General features: G+C 40.1%; 1 protein-coding gene and 1 long non-coding RNA gene across 3 annotated transcripts in view; one reads left to right on the top strand and one right to left on the bottom strand.

Moving 5' to 3' along the window:
* The window catches only part of LOC142827834 (uncharacterized), a 63652-nt gene that overhangs the window by 4177 nt on the left and 42386 nt on the right, over positions 1 to 17089 (bottom strand). Inside the window, exons 1-4 of one of the 2 annotated variants that reach the window (XR_012902599.1) lie at positions 10242 to 10395; positions 6205 to 6378; positions 5730 to 5860; positions 196 to 227 (exon numbers count right to left, since the gene is read on the bottom strand). This is a non-coding gene — a long non-coding RNA (uncharacterized LOC142827834). Of the gene's footprint in view, positions 1 to 195; positions 228 to 5729; positions 5861 to 6204; positions 6379 to 10241; positions 10396 to 17089 lie in introns of those variants that run through there. The other variant, XR_012902598.1, reaches the window with a different exon arrangement.
* The window catches only part of MDN1 (midasin AAA ATPase 1), a 162318-nt gene that overhangs the window by 104306 nt on the left and 40923 nt on the right, over positions 1 to 17089 (top strand). The window contains exons 65-79 of the mRNA XM_075923877.1: positions 198 to 471; positions 1311 to 1546; positions 2294 to 2389; positions 2651 to 2745; positions 3255 to 3379; positions 5365 to 5514; positions 5771 to 5880; positions 6324 to 6397; positions 6606 to 6801; positions 9454 to 9613; positions 10323 to 10469; positions 12825 to 12951; positions 13729 to 13834; positions 14561 to 14676; positions 15989 to 16474. Of these exons, the coding sequence (XP_075779992.1) occupies positions 198 to 471; positions 1311 to 1546; positions 2294 to 2389; positions 2651 to 2745; positions 3255 to 3379; positions 5365 to 5514; positions 5771 to 5880; positions 6324 to 6397; positions 6606 to 6801; positions 9454 to 9613; positions 10323 to 10469; positions 12825 to 12951; positions 13729 to 13834; positions 14561 to 14676; positions 15989 to 16474 (2498 nt within the window). The remainder of the gene's footprint in view (positions 1 to 197; positions 472 to 1310; positions 1547 to 2293; positions 2390 to 2650; positions 2746 to 3254; positions 3380 to 5364; positions 5515 to 5770; positions 5881 to 6323; positions 6398 to 6605; positions 6802 to 9453; positions 9614 to 10322; positions 10470 to 12824; positions 12952 to 13728; positions 13835 to 14560; positions 14677 to 15988; positions 16475 to 17089) is intronic.

Here is a 17089-nt window from a genome sequence, read left to right as displayed (position 1 = left end):
TATAATTGTGTTCATTGTTTCTCTCTTTCCCTTCCTCATTGTTATGGTCGCTTGTCTTTTTTCAGATTGGATGGACAGTAAACACTGCAAGATACCTGTGATTATCACAAGGGTACCTTTGCCCTCTAGTGCAGTACAAATAATAAATGTAAAATCACGTAGGGTAGAGTTAACTATTAATTTAATGTGACTTACAGGACTTTGAAGATATCACAGCTCAGGCAAGTCTAGAAGAAAAAATGGAAAATGAAGATGAATCAGAAGATCTGGTCGCCACTGAAATAACTCTCTTATCTCAGAGTTCAATGCAAACAGTGATGATGATTCATCAGCAGTTGTGCCTAAACTTTGCACGATCCCTCTGGTATCAACAGAACCTTCCCCCACATCAGACCAAGCACTATTTCAGTGCTTTTCTTTCCTGCTATCAGACTGGTGCTTCCCTAGTGGCACACTTCTATCCCTTGATTGGTAAGGCTGTTAATCATACTTCAGGCATACTGTTTTCATTCTTAAGGTTGTTTATAATGCCTTTGCTTTATCTGCAGTTGTTTCAGATTAAAAATATTTTGTCTTAGATCAGTGTTTTCCCGGTATTGTCTGCTACTAACCATGGTTCTACCTTGAAAAGTGATCACTTAAAAATGGCACCTTCTATCAGATGTGTTCCTTTATGTAATGAGAATCATATCTTCTGAATTCTTTGTCAGATTTTTACAGCTTTTTTTTCCATTCCAAGTTTCAGCCATGTGGAGCCAACACATCTAGAAATAGTCAATTGGGTCCTATTAATCTGAGATCCATCAGATGAACAGTTGACATTCCAATCTCTTGTCTCTCTGCAGCCCAGTTGAAAATAATGGGGTAGCACAAATTTCCTTGTAGGTTTCATTTAGATTGGAAGACTTTTAATTACCAGAGGAAGACAAAAAGAAAAAAAGCTAGCTTGATTGGGAATAACATGGGCTTTAATTGCAAATTGAACATGTTTCATAGAATACATGACTCCCAAAGATATGATCTTAATCACTTTTCAGAATAGAATGGCTTACTTAACCTGCCACTTTGTTCATTCAACTACAAAAGATTTTTGGGAGGTCGGTGTGTATCAGGCTAACTTAGTGCTGTTCAAAAATCTGGTAAAACAGCAGACCTAAATTGTAAGCCGTTTCCTTCTGCATCATACTTTAAAAATATACAGTGTCTGAAGATTTTGGATAAATGCTCTAAGCATACAAAGAAACATGCAGGTTTCTGGTCAAGAAAAAGTGAACAGAGAATGTATGAGCTCTTCCTTTTCATCATCTTAGGGGCTGAAATGAATGATTATCTTCTTGGCAGCCAGCTTTTAGCTGGCACGCTTCTCCACAATACGCTTTTTGAGGAAGTGACTTCAGATCTTGTCATACAACAAGATGGTCCATATGACTTTTACCAGCATCCTAATATTCAACAAGTTCGATTGTGCCAACCTGTACTTGATAACTTCACTGAAGAAGTAAACAGGTTACTGCAAGAATGGCCTGAACACCCTGCACTCATGCAGGTGAGAGCATTACACTAAATTTTCAAGGTAAACAAGGTGAGGGCCAGGGGCTGTCTATGTAATGCCTCCCATTGTGTTTGTAGACACATCAGAGTCTAAATACTTAGCTACTATGAAATAATTTACTACAGTAAGAATATAGTAATTTCTTTGTGAATTAGGATAGTTTTGTAGATGGTTAGCTACCTGCAGCAACATGATTCAGTTGCGTAAGTTTAGTTATGTGAAACACATGTTCTATCTTCAGTTCAAATGTAAAAATAATATGCTGTATTTTATAAATCCTAAAGCCTTGAAGTTCATGTCTAATATAGGACTATGTTTTTTCATTATAAAATCACTTAAGGGTCCAGGTTTTCCAGAGTAGCTTCTGCTAATAGTGAGGATTTTCTCCTTTCTGTGTCCCTTCATTTTGGTAGTATTGGATATGACTTCCTCTGGAATTAGTCCATTATATTCACTAAGAACCAATGCAAAGTTCCATAAGCCAAATGTTGGCTGAAGTTCTTATCGTTGGGCCATGTGTCATGCTTTTTTTGTGTTGTGTAATATTGGCTTTCACTGGTCTGAATCCTCAAATGGAGAGGCCAGTTTAAAATAAAATAAAAAAATCTCTTTTTCAAAGAAGGGTAGCACTGATGTTGTTTGAATGTAGTTTCACTCAAATGCATGTGTCAAGTTGCATGTGAGTTGACCAACTATTCTGAGTTGAAAACTTGTCTGTCACTTACGTCTGTCTTGTTGCAGCTATTGGTTGTGATTGACAGACTCCGTAGCTTCCCGCTCTCCAGTCCTCTCTCAAAGTTCTTGAATGGCTTAGAGATTCTACTTGCAAAGTCACAGGTAAGAGGGGAAAGGAAACCACTTTAATTTTTCAAGTTAATAGGTCACCTGCAATTAAAAGCATTGGCTGTGGCAAGAGACAGACACTTAGGTATGGTACTACAATAAAATTAACTTACAGCTTTTTGTGTGAAATGCAGTGTTGGGTACAAATACTTGGGACACGAGCCTGAATCACTGTGGGGTCATGAAGGGGGAATGTTCTGTTGTGCTTACTGCATCTTTTTTTAATGCAAGTTTTCCATAATTTCTCTGTTCTAGGACTGGGAGGAGAATGCAAGTCGAGCTTTGTCTTTGCGGAGACATCTTGATTTGGTGACTCAGTTGATCATCCAGTGGCGTAAACTGGAGTTAAAGTAAGAATTGTTTGTTTGTTCCTGTTAGTTCATCATTTCTCTCTTAAGTGCCATGCACCATTGTCTTCATTTCTTAAGCTCTTAGTTTTAATGCAGTACTTCAGAAGTACACCTCATCCTGGCTGTTTTCCTTTTGTCTCTGCCACCCTGCTAAGTCAGGGCTGGTTTAAGAGGGTAGCAAGAAGGATGATTGCTGAGTGACACATTGCTATATTGCTTGAGGGTTGTTTGTTTGCTCAAGCGTTCAGGGGGTGGGATGGTCCAAAATATTTTTTACCCTGGTCAGCAAAATACATAGATCCTGATACTATTGGTGGTTCTTCAGGTAGTAGGAACAAAGTTGTGAATTTAAGTGGTCAGTGCTACCTGTTATGTAATCTTACTTAGTTTTCTGCTTAAAAATAATCTTAATTTTGGCAGAGATAAGGAATATCAATTGCTCATCCAACTTTGGAGTCCAAAGTATATAAAGAACTGTCTTGATTTCACTCTTCCACTTATGTTTCTAGCTGCTGGTCGGTTAGTCTGGACAATGTTATGAAGCGGCACACAGAAAAATCCAGAAAGCACTGGTTCTCAATCTATCAGATGATTGAGAAGTACATGCAAGAGCAAACTGAGGAAAGCACAGAAGGTAACTAGTGTCCTGCCACAAATGTATAATACAGCTCCATCAATTAAGAGTGCATAGTTAAGCATTCAGACAGAAAATACCAATTTCAAGGGGAGCACATAACCTTGATTTTTGCTCCTTTGGGTGAATATGCTATAATAATGTACATATTTACATACTGGTACTCAAATACAATGTGTATTACATATTTTTTCCTGGCACTTGAATACACATTTCATAGAAACATGTACTCTCCTGTCTAGTACATTCACCTTCCCAGTTCTGCTCTCCTAAAATGTCCGTGGTAAATGACCAGTTAGAAGTAGAACTTCAGCAATTGTGTCATGCTTCTGGTATTTTTAAGATGGGGGTTTGCAGAAGGGAGCTTTTCTCTACAGCCACAAAAAGCATGTTGTCTTTCTTAAACTGCAGAGCTCATAACCTGAGCTCTCATCTGTTCCCCAAACAACAGTGATGGGCAACCTGAACTAGTGAGTGGGCCGCATGAGCTTCATCTCAATGGGCTACAAGATTCTCAAAACCAGCACAGTCTCCCAGGATAGGGTAATTTTGCTAACTGCACTTGCATGCCTAGAATTTGTGGGGTGTGTCGATTGAACTGTGGGAACTCTTTGATTGTATGCAGAGGGAGTACACGTTTCTCACTGTCAATGTTGTGTACAATCAGCACGTACCTCACTTCATGTACTCTTGCTTTGTGTGTGTTACTTTAGTAATACCAGTAGGGAAAAAACTACATGGATGAAAATCAGTGTAACCTGGCAACCATGGGCAACAGTAAAGAAAAAAATCTCATAGGCCACATATTCCACCCCAATGGGCCGCAGGTTGTCCATCACTGTCCTGCAAAGTGCCCAGAAGCCCTCAGGCTTTGTACACTTTACAGTTATTTCCATCACATAGTGTGCTCAGAACAGCTGTCCTCAGATGTCCAGTTTACAGGGTTAATGAAAAAAAGCTGCATATGTTCAGCGCAGGGATGCTAGCGATTAGTCGACTAGAGTATCAACTACTCACTTCCCCCTTCCCCCTTGCTGTGACAGCAAGGGTGAGGGGAAACAGGAGCCAGTGCTGGGGGGAGCTGTCATAAAACCCAGTTCCCCCCCATTACTGTTTCCACAGTGCCACCTGTCTTCTCTCCCCCCCCCTCCCCCCCACCAGAGGCAGCAGGGCAGGGATAGGGGAGGTTGCTGCCAAGCAGTCCCTGTTCACAGTGGCCCGGGAGACCATGAGCAGGGGGTGCTCCAGCAGCTGCCAACCCTGGCCACCACAGACAGGGGCTTCTCTGGCACCAGCCCCAGTTTGCGGTGGACAGGACTGGCTGCCACGAACAGAGACTGCTGGACTCAGCATGAGACAGGACTAAGCAGTCCTGGTTTGCGCTGGTCCGGGACACTGCACTTCTGCCTTTTTAAATGTAGTAAGAGCCCAGTGGCTCTAATGTTCTAATCGAACCATGAGGTGCAGGGTGATGGGTGGTATCTAAGTAGCGTAAGTGATTGGTCACCTGACAACATCAGGAGTGATGTGTAACTTGTTTGTACCTCTATTTAAAGTGGTATCTTGGAGGGGCACTCTTTGTCCAGCCAAGTGGGCAGTGAGACCTCCCATGGGCTGAACTGGGTCCATTGTTACGGGTACATGTGTGTAGTGGTTCAGTGTAGTGTCTACTGGAAACTATTACTGTACTTCGCTTAACAATAAACGTTGCCGGGCAACGTCGATCCTTATCTGATTTGTGGTCTTTGGGGACTCTCTAAGTTTGCTGTGTTGATGAATTACACAAGTCAACACGGCACACATGATTGATCACACACTCACGCAGCCGTCTGGTTATCATTGACAGAACAGGAGACCTGTCAGGAAACCACAACAGTAAATCCTGACCTCCTACGTAGCACAGATCCTGATTTGGATTATGTCACAGTACAAATTATAGTAGTCAAATGAAAATGTTCAGTTGGAATTTTCTTTTAAAATCACAGAAACCAGCAAGCAACTGAATTTAACAGTAGTGGTCCACACACTGCAAGCTTTTATTGAAGGATCCACATTGGGGGAATTTCATACACGACTACAAGCACTGTTGGTTTTCCACTGTCATGTCCTATTAATGCCGCAAGTAGAAGGAAAGGGTAAGTACTTTTTATCATGTGTAAACGGGGCCATAACTTGTCTTTTAGAGCAATAAATCAGTCTCTGATTCCAGACACTGAAAACTGTTTACAACAATCCCCAACTGCAACATACAACTCACTTACAGTAGCAGCTGCTGCTCTGCTTTTTAGAGTTTCTATCAGTGTTGCTAGGTTTCATGTTCCTCTGTTATTGGTATTGAACAAAATGTTACCTTTGAAAGAAGCTTGCTGTTGCATCTTTGCTCTTTTCCAGACATGCTGTGCAGTGTTCTGTGGAACCTATACAATTATTACAAGCAGTTTGCAGAATGTGTCCAGACCAGGATCACTGAACTTCGCCAACCTATAGAGAAAGAACTTAAGGTAAGAACAGGAGCCTTTTTCACACAGTATGCTGAATTGTCTGCAGGAACAGTGAAGCACAGGTCATGGTTTGAATTGCCCTGGACAGTTCTACTGGTAACCGACATTCCCACTGTAGCCTTCCTCATGCACCACCTTGTGTGAAAATGAGCTGGGTGGGAGGGTTGGTTGTAGTTTTTATCAGAGGTGAGTTAGTTCCACTTAACCAGAAAGATTACAGAGGAGTGAAGAGGCCCCTGTGGATCTAACCACGTTGTCTATGTAGCACTTCCGGCTCAAATGCATGCATTAAGCAGAAAATTATGTAGCACAGCTACTGAATACCTTGCTATTTAATGCTGTCAGCTCATCTTCACTCATCATTTCTTGTGGTTGTCTTTAGAAGCGAATACTGTATTATGTTTTTCAGAAATATTTCATGAACAGTTCCTCTTCTCTTATAGGGATTTGTGAAAATTTCCAAGTGGAATGATGTCAGCTTCTGGGCTGTAAAACAGTCTGTGGAGAAGACACACAGGTAACATGGTACTTTTGAAAGAAAGGGACAATTTGGGGATTCATTCTGTTAGACTGTATATGCACATTCTGTATTCCTAACTTCCTGCTAATTGGATTCTGTGCTGCACTGGTCTTGGTAGGTCACTGAAGTTTATTTGTACTACCTGCTCTCAGAAGATAACATTTCCAGAGTAGAAAATAATCATGTGTTTTTCTTTGGTGATTAGGACCCTTTTTAAATTCATGAAGAAGTTTGAATCTGTTCTGAAGGAGCCCTGTCGACCTTCCCTGGTTGAGAGTAATAAAGAAGAGGCTCTAAACTGCTTGCAGAGGCAAGAAGAGTCTGAGAATAAAGAGACTAAACTGCAAAGATTAAACAGCATATTAAGAAACACTTTGTCTTCTAGAACAGATTCTGCTCAGGTATTTGCACTTCTCGTTCTAATTACAAGAAGGATGTGTTCTGACCTGAATGGTGATTTTGTTTTTATGACTTTCTGCACAAGTTAGTGCCTAAAATCTTATATCTGAGTATTTGTCAGAAGTTTTAAGTGTGTTCTCTTTTTTTTTCTTTTTTTTCCCCAGTCTGAGGGGTAGCCATATTAGTCTGTACTTTAAAAACGAGTAGTCCTGTGACACTCATTTTTTCAATTATACTGTGTATGATAAAATGCTTGGGGGAGAAGAAAGGCCGTGCGATGGATTTACTGCTCAGTAAGTCTTTATCTACACTAAACTACACTTTTGCCGTCACCATACTTCCATGTTCCAGTGCTCCAGATAAACTACCTCCATGAGGGGAGTAGCTACATGCTCTGGGAGTACTCCCAGCTCTGTAACCTGGTTTACCCTGGTTTACACTGGTGTCTTACAGCCCTGTAATATGCTGCGCTCGGAAGAGGGAGTGATTTTTCACACCCTTGAGTGAAAAAGTTGCAATACAGTTAAGTGCCAATGTAGTTAGTCTAAGATTTTCCATGCAGGATAATCTGGATTCCAGTGGTGATCTGTTAGTGGTGTGTATGTGGTCCCCAGATATCTGGGAATTATCTGTGGTGGTCTGTTAACCCCCTAGTCAATCAAATACCAGTCACAGGAAAGACTGCTTATTTTGCCTGCTGTCTGAAAGGGCTGTGGTGTTAGATGAGTAGGTGGATTGATGAGTCACATAAATTGATAACTCTTAGCCCTCTTGGATTCAGCTCTAAATTCTATTAGCATATTCTCCAGCTCAGAGGGGAAGTTATCTGAAGCAAATTCTATTCCCATTGGAGTATTGGCATTTTAAGTTTTAATAAGGTCCTCATGTTGCACTGAAAGATTGTATCAGGTATTTCTGTTTGGTAGTTTCCATTTGGATTTTGTTGTTTCTTCATTATGGAAGAGTATTGGGGAGGGGGTAAATCTTTTTTTTTTTTAATTTATTTATTTATTTATTTATTTTTAAAGGGATGTAAGTGAATAGTCGACTGGAGTATCGACTACTCACTCCCCCTTCCCTATCCGCAGCAAGTGTGGGGGGAACAGGAACCAGTATGGGGGGGGAGAGGGGAAGCGCTGGCTTAAAAGCTGATTCCCCCAGCACCGTCTCCACAGTGCTGCTTGCCCAAGATTCACCATGAGCAAAGGGATCTGGGCCTCCCCAGGAGCAGCCTCTGTTCACGGCAGACAGGGCTGGCTGTGGGCAGGGGTTGCTCCAGAAGTGGTCCTTATCGGCTAGTTACAGATTGTATCTATTACATGTTTAGTTAGATAACTGCAATTTATAATCCTTAGTCGCCCCTCCCTTCCCCTTCCCCCTCCCCCTCCCCCGTCCTTGGATTTTTACTTTAGTATGGCAATCTGAGAGGAGATCTGATACAAATCCAATGTGTATACTTTAACATTATTGTATTCTTTGCGATGGAAACATACATTGTTGCTGATTATTTACTGTTAGCTTGCTTTTCTAGTAGGAGTGGGAAAATATTTTTGTTAGTCTCTAAGGTGTCACAGAACTACTTGTAAAACTATGTTAGTCTGTAACTTTAAAAACAAGTTTAATGATGCTGATAATTCTGTCCTAGAGAAAAGAAATAACCACAGCAAGAGATAAGGAAGATGAGAATTGAATAAGCTCTGAGGAATAGCTGTTATCCAAAACTGGGAATAACTCTTGACTTTCTCAGTGTTTAACTTCCATTTGAGTATTTTTAAAACTGTTTGTAGCTACCAAATAAACCTTTCAGTCCCTCAGTACAGGGGATAAATAACTGATTATCCATATCTTTCAGTTTCGAAAACTCAGATATTTATATTGCAAATTATTCAAAATATTGGTGTGGACAGAATGTGGAATTGAACCCAGAATTTTGATTAAGCTGCAACACTTTTTAAATATATGCTGATTGGATATAATGATTTGGGTTTCAGCTGAATGTGAAGCTTTAGTACTGTACAGAAAGTTGTTTTGATTAAGGCTAAGATTTTGTCATTGTTATTTTTTGTAAAAGTCACACTATGGGCAATAAACAAAAATTCATGGACACTCATGAATTGTCCCTGACTTAGTCTAAAAATAAGTGATCAAACGGGGCTGAGCCTGAGCCCCTAGTTTGGAGGGAGTCCATCATACCCCACCACTGCAGCTGGCTCCAGGCTCTCCCAGCTACACATGATGGCTGGAAACTCCAGCGTACCTGACTACCTGTGACTGCTTAAACCTGCGGGAGCCTCCTTTCCCTGTGGTTTGAGCTCCAGGGCCAGTGGCTCAGAGCTCCAGATCACTAAGAGCTGTGGAGCCAGTGGCTTGGAGCTCTAGATCTCCTGTCACCTGCTGAGGCTCAGACTCTGGGAGCCCTTCACTGCCCTTGTCAGCTCAGGCTTCCAGGTTCTTCCCGTCCCCCACCCCATATGGCTGGAAGCTGCTGGGTCCGCCACTGCTTGCATGGCTTAGAGCCCCACCGCCCTGGGGCTGAAGTGGAGAATGTCAGAGATTCCATGACTTTCGTGATCTCTGTGACATAACCTTAGCACTAGCTATGATCCTTGTGGAGCTGTCTGTTGCTAAGGATGATGATTCTTCCATTTTCTCAGACTCTGCTCTCAGAAAAATGCTCTGGTAGAGTTACGTTTGATACAGAATCTCTTCAGTGTCGCTTGCCCAAGCTCACAAAGCGAATGAAGATATTATGTTCAACACTTATGAAGAAGAACTCATTTCTAGACTTGGTGGAGAGTCTTGACCAGTTCACAGGTGAGTATTGGAAACACTGCAGGTTGGACCTCCTTGGTCCAGCACACTCGGGACTTGAGTGGTCCTGGATGAGAGATTTTTCTGGACCATTGGAGGTCATTTCTGGTCCCCCTACCCTGCTCTGCCCTACTGGGTTTTCCAGCTCCCCCGGTAGACGTGCTGGGTCGTGCCCTGGGCTTCCTCCCCCCCCCCTTCCAACCCGCCGCCCCACACATGCTGGCCTTCCTGGCTACTACTCTCCCCCCCGACTAGCCCAGCTGTGAGCCATGCACCAGGCTCCCCAGTTCCTCCAGGCAGCCCAGCTGGGTCTCATGGGCTGGGCTTTCCCATACACACACATCCAGCCCAGCTGGCCTTTCTGGCACCCCCTCCCGCAGCCTCGCTGAGCTGTGCACTAGGGTTCCCAGCTGGGCCATGCACTGGGCTCCTGTCCCCTGTGCCTTTCCCTCGCATTGCGCTGGGCTCAAAGCACCCCTCATCCTGCAGCATGTTGGGACACTATGTTCCTAGAGCATCCATACCACAGATGTCAGACCAGACAATTCCAGTTTATAGAGATACAAATAGTAATGATAGTCACATGACAGCCTGACTAAAAAAAAAAATCTAAGAACATGGTCTTAATTACTTATTTATATGGCTCCCTTCTGTAATTAATTTATGCATGTTGAGATTCCAAGTCTCTCTCCCACCACTGTCTCCCCTGCAGGTGATATCATTGTTTCTGTACTTGAACTGCAGAACTTAACAGTTAATCAGGCTGCAGATAAAGAAAAACAGAAGTCAGAGGTCAAACATATTCTTATGCAGAAACAACGGGCTTTATCACAGCTCTTTAAAAGCCTAACTAAAACAGGTGAGATTTGATTTAAATGTGGTTGAGCTAAAAGTACAAAAAATGTAGGATAGAATACTTTTTCTGATAAACACACATTAAGTGATGCTAGTTTCTTTCTGTGAATTGAGGCATCAAAGTGGATAATGTTTTCATGAGCATGTAAACCAATATTGAACTTTTTTTGATGTGTGCATCAAAACTTCATGTAGATTAATATTCTGGTGTTAGTCAGGATTATTAGAACAGCCTTTCCATTCATCCCCTGATGTTGTACATTATATGTAAAATGATCTCTGTTTTCAGAGCATTTAGTCAGAATAACTAGTCAGGAGCCACTGCCCTGCTTTAGCTAATAACGATCTCTGATTCAAAGCTAATATGAAATGAGTTAGTGATTTCAGAATTGGCCATAGCAAACAAGGTTCCACATTTCAGTGGCTAATATTGGCAGAGAAGCTATGGAATGAATAGACATGATGGCTGAACTGCTTGCCTAGGGAAGAGATTCAGAACATGCTGAGGCTTGTTAGCAAGGCAGTGTGGAAAGTTTCAAAGATGAATGGCGAGCTCCAAAGCAACTGTTCCAGCACCATTTCCATTCTCGTCAGACGGACCTGTTCTCAGCTATCCTGGGTTACTGAAAAAAGGACAAAATATATCAACTCTGCACATACAGATACTTCTCGGTGCTGCTCTGTGGCTTTTCTTAGCTTGGTCGTTTGTTTTACTGGCCCACAGTGAGGCTTCAAGCTCAGCAGCCTTCTCAAACTTGTTAAACCTCATCTTTCCCCAGGCTTTGAGCATGCTCAAGTCTCTCTTCCCATCTCTTGGTTGAGTAACTGTGTGTATAGACTGACTGATGGGTAGAAAGTGATCGCCCAATTTAATGCCCTGATGCTTTAGGCTTATTTGGCTTACATGTGAGTTTGTGTGGTAAATTTAAATAATTTGCAATGAGTCACAACAGATAGCTGTTGTCAACATTTAAACCTTATCTTTTTTCCCTTGTCCCTGTTCTCTCAATCTTAGAAACGTAGGGTACAAGTCAAAGTGTGGCTAACTCTTGTGATTTTTATCACGAGTCTTATAGTATTTGTTATATTTTTTTAAAGCCACTGCTTCTGGAGGTTTATGATTTAGGTGGGATTCTCAACTTTCATTTTTAAAAAAGTTAAGTTTCTAAGCCTTATAGTTGCTGAGAACCTTGAAAGTGTGACCCAGACGAGTCTCTAAAATGCACCTTAAAGGTTCATATCAGAAGTCAAGTAAAAAGTACTAAATATATTATTTTTAAAATCTCATGAGTTTTAAACCAATCCCCTTATTTCTGAGGGGCTGGACGTGTGTGTGTGTGTGTGTGTGTGTGTGTGTGTGTGTGTGTGTGTGTGTGTGTGTGTGTGTGTGTGTGTACACGTACGTACGTACTTGAGAGAGAGCATTTCATGTTGGGTAAGTAGTACCCAGAATATCAAGGTTTTTTTTTATTTAGATGACTATATACAAGAATGTCTGGAAGTGACCCAGTAGATGGACAACTTCCCTTTGATAGTGATCTGTGATAACCTTGCTGAAATAGAAACTTTATAAAAGTGTGGCTGGTCATTGATGTAATGTTGTAATCAGGTGGTGGTGTCTAGTAGCTTGGACGCTGGACTGGGGCATCACACCTGGGTTCTGCCTCTACCACTGATTCACTGCAACACCATGGACATTTTAACCTTCCCAGGCTTTAGGTTTCCTCGTGTAGATTTGGAGGCAGATCCTTGATCAACTTTGTTAAAGCACTGAGATTATAAATGAAAAGTGCTATGTGCTTTTTGTTGCAATTATCTTCCCTTTTGTTTGAGGAGTTGGCATATGCCTTTGTGACTTGAATTCATTTGATGCTATTATATAATAGCCATTTGGCTCTAAAAAATTATATTCACACGTGCTTTGAAAATACTGTTTAAATTGGCTTGTGTGAAAGCAATATTACATTTAACTCAGTTGTTGTGAACTAGAATAACAGATGTGATGGGTTTCAGAAGTTATCAGGCTGTATCTTTGTCCCTAGTTTTGTTTGACACTTCTTTTTTTGCCTTTCAGATTCAGATTTTTTTAGTTTGCTTCTATCATGTCTTACCTGTCTCCCACTTTCAAATCACCCCTGAGGTTAATGTCCACTTGTTTTCACACAGTCCTTTCCTATATGTTCTTCTAGTATGATCTTGAATCTGCTACTAACTTATGATTGCCTCAGGGCTGTTAGCCTCAGAAATAACTGAAACCTTTTGTGTGTTAGCGTAATTGGTATTGACTAGGTCTCATACTATGTATCAAAGTACCAGAGTATAAAGGTTTGGTATATGCTTTTTTTTAATGTCTTTCTAGGTTTGTCATATCGAAAAGGCCTTGCTTGGTCTCGTTCAAAAGACCCTCAGGATATGCTTTGCCTGCACCCGTTGGATTTACACAGTGCATTAGCCCTAGTCAATTGCACACATGAATTGGACACCATGTATGTACTTAGCATTTTGTACTTTTGGGTTGTAATATTAACCATAAATATCACTTAATTTTGTAAGTGCTTCTGGAATGACTTGTTCTTCTGCCTGTTTTTTCTGGATTATTTTAGGGGGTTTTTTTAGATCTATGAATTACTTTTACTTTATATGTTCAGTAAACAACTTGAAAATGTTACTCCTATTGTAGTAGCACCTAAGATTTTACTATAACTAAAAACACTTGAGGGAACAGTATTTTTCAATCCAAATAGGGGCAGAAAAACACTTAAACTTTTTTAAAAAGAGTGTTTCTGACTCTAGAGTCATAGGAATTTCTTTTCCAGATCAAACCTGTGGTCCATTTAGTTCAGTTTCCTATCCCAAACAAATGTTTGAAAAGAAGGTGCAAGGTCTCCAAAGAAGGCAGTTATGATTTAACCTGCCCATAAGGAAATAATTTTTTCATAGACATTACAATTTAGTGTCTCAAATTGTAGAACGATTTTTGGAAGGTGATGTGTAGGAGTGAGTTGCATTACCCGAGTCTTAATTAAAATTGATTTAATTAAGAATTTTTAGTAATTTCAATTTTTTAGTATGTTTTCCTTTCAAACAGTCATAGATGAGCCAAAAAACTGTGTTCTTATTAAATCATTCACTTAATTTCGTTGGCTAAATGCACAACTAAACCCAGCTTCTCTAAGCTTGGTGGTACCAGGCCTCTGTTACGCTTTCTAGGATTCTGATATAGTGTTGTTTTTTTCAAGTCAGGCCTGTTCCTACTATTTCAGGTTGCTGACAGAGATCTCTTCTGTCTGGGATGGATGCCAGAAGTACTTCTATCAATCTCTTGCACGCCACTCTAGGCTTCAGACAGCATTATTAGCACCTGCCAAGGTAAATGGGTAACAACAAACAACAGCTGAGAGAGCTTTTTATGTGAATTTTATTTTACCGCTTTGAATTGGGATTTTCTAATATTAAGGGATGGCATGACTTGAATTAGTCATAGAAGATCTACGTTTATTTAAAATCTGGTTTGGGGATAGTGTTCCAACTTAGTGATTTAAAAGTATTGAGTCTCTCTGATTTTGTGACTATATAATGTAAAAATAATCAAAGATGCTGTTTAATAATCAATGTTCTACATGAAGCATATTTCATCCCAAATTATTTTTTGCATTGTATATATTCTTGAATCCCATTAGCCTCTCCTGAGCTGTGGAAAACATTTAGGTAGACAAAATCCAAATTATCCAGTGTGGAATTTAGCCAGTACAACAGTATTGGCATCTCTACTTTCATGAAATGTGTTCTGGCATTTATGATGACCAGACTAGGTCAGAGCCTCCTTTCTGTTCCTCACACAGAAGATTGCACCTTGCCAACAAAATGCCACTACCTAATGCTTTAGTTTAGTATTGAAGGGGGGAGGAAATGGTTCCTGTTAGATCAGAACCAACTCCTGCAGTATCTGAGACTTTCCAGGTATTCTCTCACCAAGCACTCACTAAGTCTGATGCTGTTTTGTATGTGATCTTGTTAGACTTCGCAGTCCAAAGCATTGTAATATAATTGAACACAGTTGTACTCACCTTTGCTTGATTTCCCACCTTTCTTCAGGAAATTGGACTAGGTAGCATTGATAGATGTAAAGGATTCACTGCACATCTTATGAAGATGCTTGTTATGCAGAGGAGCTTACTCACTGCTTTGACAGAACAGTGGATAATACTGAGGTATCTCACGTTTTGTTAGTAGCCTTTTTTTTAATGGTGAAGAGGAAGTTGACTAAAAATATTTAAATTTATATAAGAATGGAAAATTGCGTGATAGAAGGCATAGATTTTTCTTTTTGTTTTTATTTTCTGCCTAGTTGTCTGATTCTCAAATAAAAGAAAAGGAATTTTGATTAGATCACATTTGTCTCCCCTCTGGGAGCAAACATCAGTTTCTGATCACCATTCTAGACTAGAGATATGACCATGTATTCGTTTAAACAGCTGACTGATAACCCTCACGGTTACATACAAGGCCCCTCCCTCTGTTGGCAGGAGCAGGCAAGAGGCAGCAGCATGGCTCACCACGTGCACTGTCTCCCACGGAGTGCCCTTTCCCTCTCCCAGCCTGCCTCCTGCCCCCCGCATGTAAACATGTAACTGCTGAAAATTTCAGCAGTTACATGTTTACAAAAAAAACCCCACACTTCTTAACTTCCCTATCCTGGACTTTAATACTGTGTTTAATTCAACAGACTAACAGTTCCAGTCTCTGAAATTAAAACATGGAGCAAAATAGTCACAACTGATCTCAAATCTGGACAAGCAGATTGAAAAATTTAGGAAATAAGTACCCTACTTTGAATCAAAAAAATTAAGAGAAATGAGAGAGACACACAATTGAAGACCAGAAAAGAATCACAGTACAAAATTATGTCTACATCTTTTTATTGTCATACAGAAGCCATTTGTTAGTGGTAGTGCTGATCTGACTTAAGTTGCTTCAACTTGTATTTTAGCTTTCCAGTTTTGGGGAAAAAGTTAGCAAGTGGCTGACACAAACGACTCTCAATGAAAATTGCTGTAACTTTTATGGCAGATTCATGTGATCATATGGTGGCTTGGTAGAATTAGCTGCTTTAAATAGTGGAAGAAAGTGAAGAATAATTGAATGAAGGCCAGTGAGTCAGTTAATCTTATGTGTCTTAGTAAACCTACAGTATTTTGATGAAGCAGATCCTAGGAAACTCATGTGTACAGAATGAAGGGGAGGGAAATCCATTAAATAAAGCTTCATTTTCTAGCTTTCAAGACATTATTGCATATAACGAGAAAATGTATAGAAATAATTTTAAAATACTCTGAATGTCCTTTAATAAAAATTATTTGTATCTGGATGGACAAAGTGATAATGATATAACAAATATTTTACATTATTCTGATTTTATAAAATATCATCTTGTTTCTAAGGTGGTTCTTCTAGGAAATATGATGTGTTTTTTGAATACCAACAGTCTTTTAAACATTTCTTTTTGTATGCTCTTCTAAACAGGAATCTCCTGAGTTGTATACAGGAGATTGATTCAAGAATGAATGTTACTCAAGAATATAATGTAGCCTTTCCTCCTCAAGATAGTGTTCAGCAGTGGACTGACAGATTGCAACATCTTGCCATGCAATGTATGATGGTCCTTCAGCAGCTATCTTGGTTTGTACAGTGCTGCCCAAGAGAACTGTCTTTAAACTGTAGCCATGATATAAGGACAGATATGCAGACAAACATTCTCCAGTGTAAAGGAACTGAACAGAATCTGGAAAATCCCCAGGTGGGAATACCTGACCTAATCCTCTCAGAGTTAAAATACTTGTCTCCAGTGGCCGCAGATCAACTTCCCTCCGGATGTAGGATGAGAAAACAGGATCAACTATGGCAGCAGTTATCTGCAAGTGTGACTGAGATGCTTGCAGAGGTAAAGACTGTGAAAGCAGATATAGACAGAATAAGACAACAGTCTTGTGAAACCTTATTTTACTCTTGGTAAGTTGTGTGCATGCATAGTATCTAAACACTTTCTGTGCATTTCAGAGTTCATGAGATTTTTTTTAAGAATCTGAAAGATATTTCTTTTTTTCTGCTTACTTTTTAATCTTAACCTTAGACATATTTGGGATGTCAAGTGAGTCCTTTCCTGATTTTGCTGGAATACGTTTGGGTAATCTCAGAAATTGGGTTATCCTATATCCTTAACAGAAAGAGAGAGGCTTTGATTTGCTCTCCTGCTAAGTGTTTGTCTGGTATTTAAGTTAAATAGTTATTAACAAAAAATAAATTCTCATTAATAATCCAACCAAAAATTCTTTGCCCTCTGCTGCTCAGCATTTGTCTCTCATCTCCAGTGATAACACCCCAGTGGTTTTTCTGTTACTTCTGTAGTTCCAAGTTAGACAATGCATGAATTTCGAATTTAAAATACCAGTAGAATTTTTTGTTAAACCCACCCACCACCTCGTGGTTTTTCTTAATATATTACAAAGAAGCAAAACAGTAGGTTCTCCATCTGTCCCTTGGTATCTGTGCTTTTTTCCATGACTTTTATTCCATTAGGAAATAAAGTAAAGTTGTAATTTTAAATATATGTTTCTTTCAATACTG

The sequence above is a fragment of the Pelodiscus sinensis genome, chromosome 3 (genome assembly GCF_049634645.1).
Source record: "Pelodiscus sinensis isolate JC-2024 chromosome 3, ASM4963464v1, whole genome shotgun sequence".
In the NCBI taxonomy this organism is placed as follows: domain Eukaryota; kingdom Metazoa; phylum Chordata; order Testudines; family Trionychidae; genus Pelodiscus; species Pelodiscus sinensis.
Note: the sequence above shows the minus strand (reverse complement) of the source record. Positions and strands in the feature narration are given on the sequence as shown.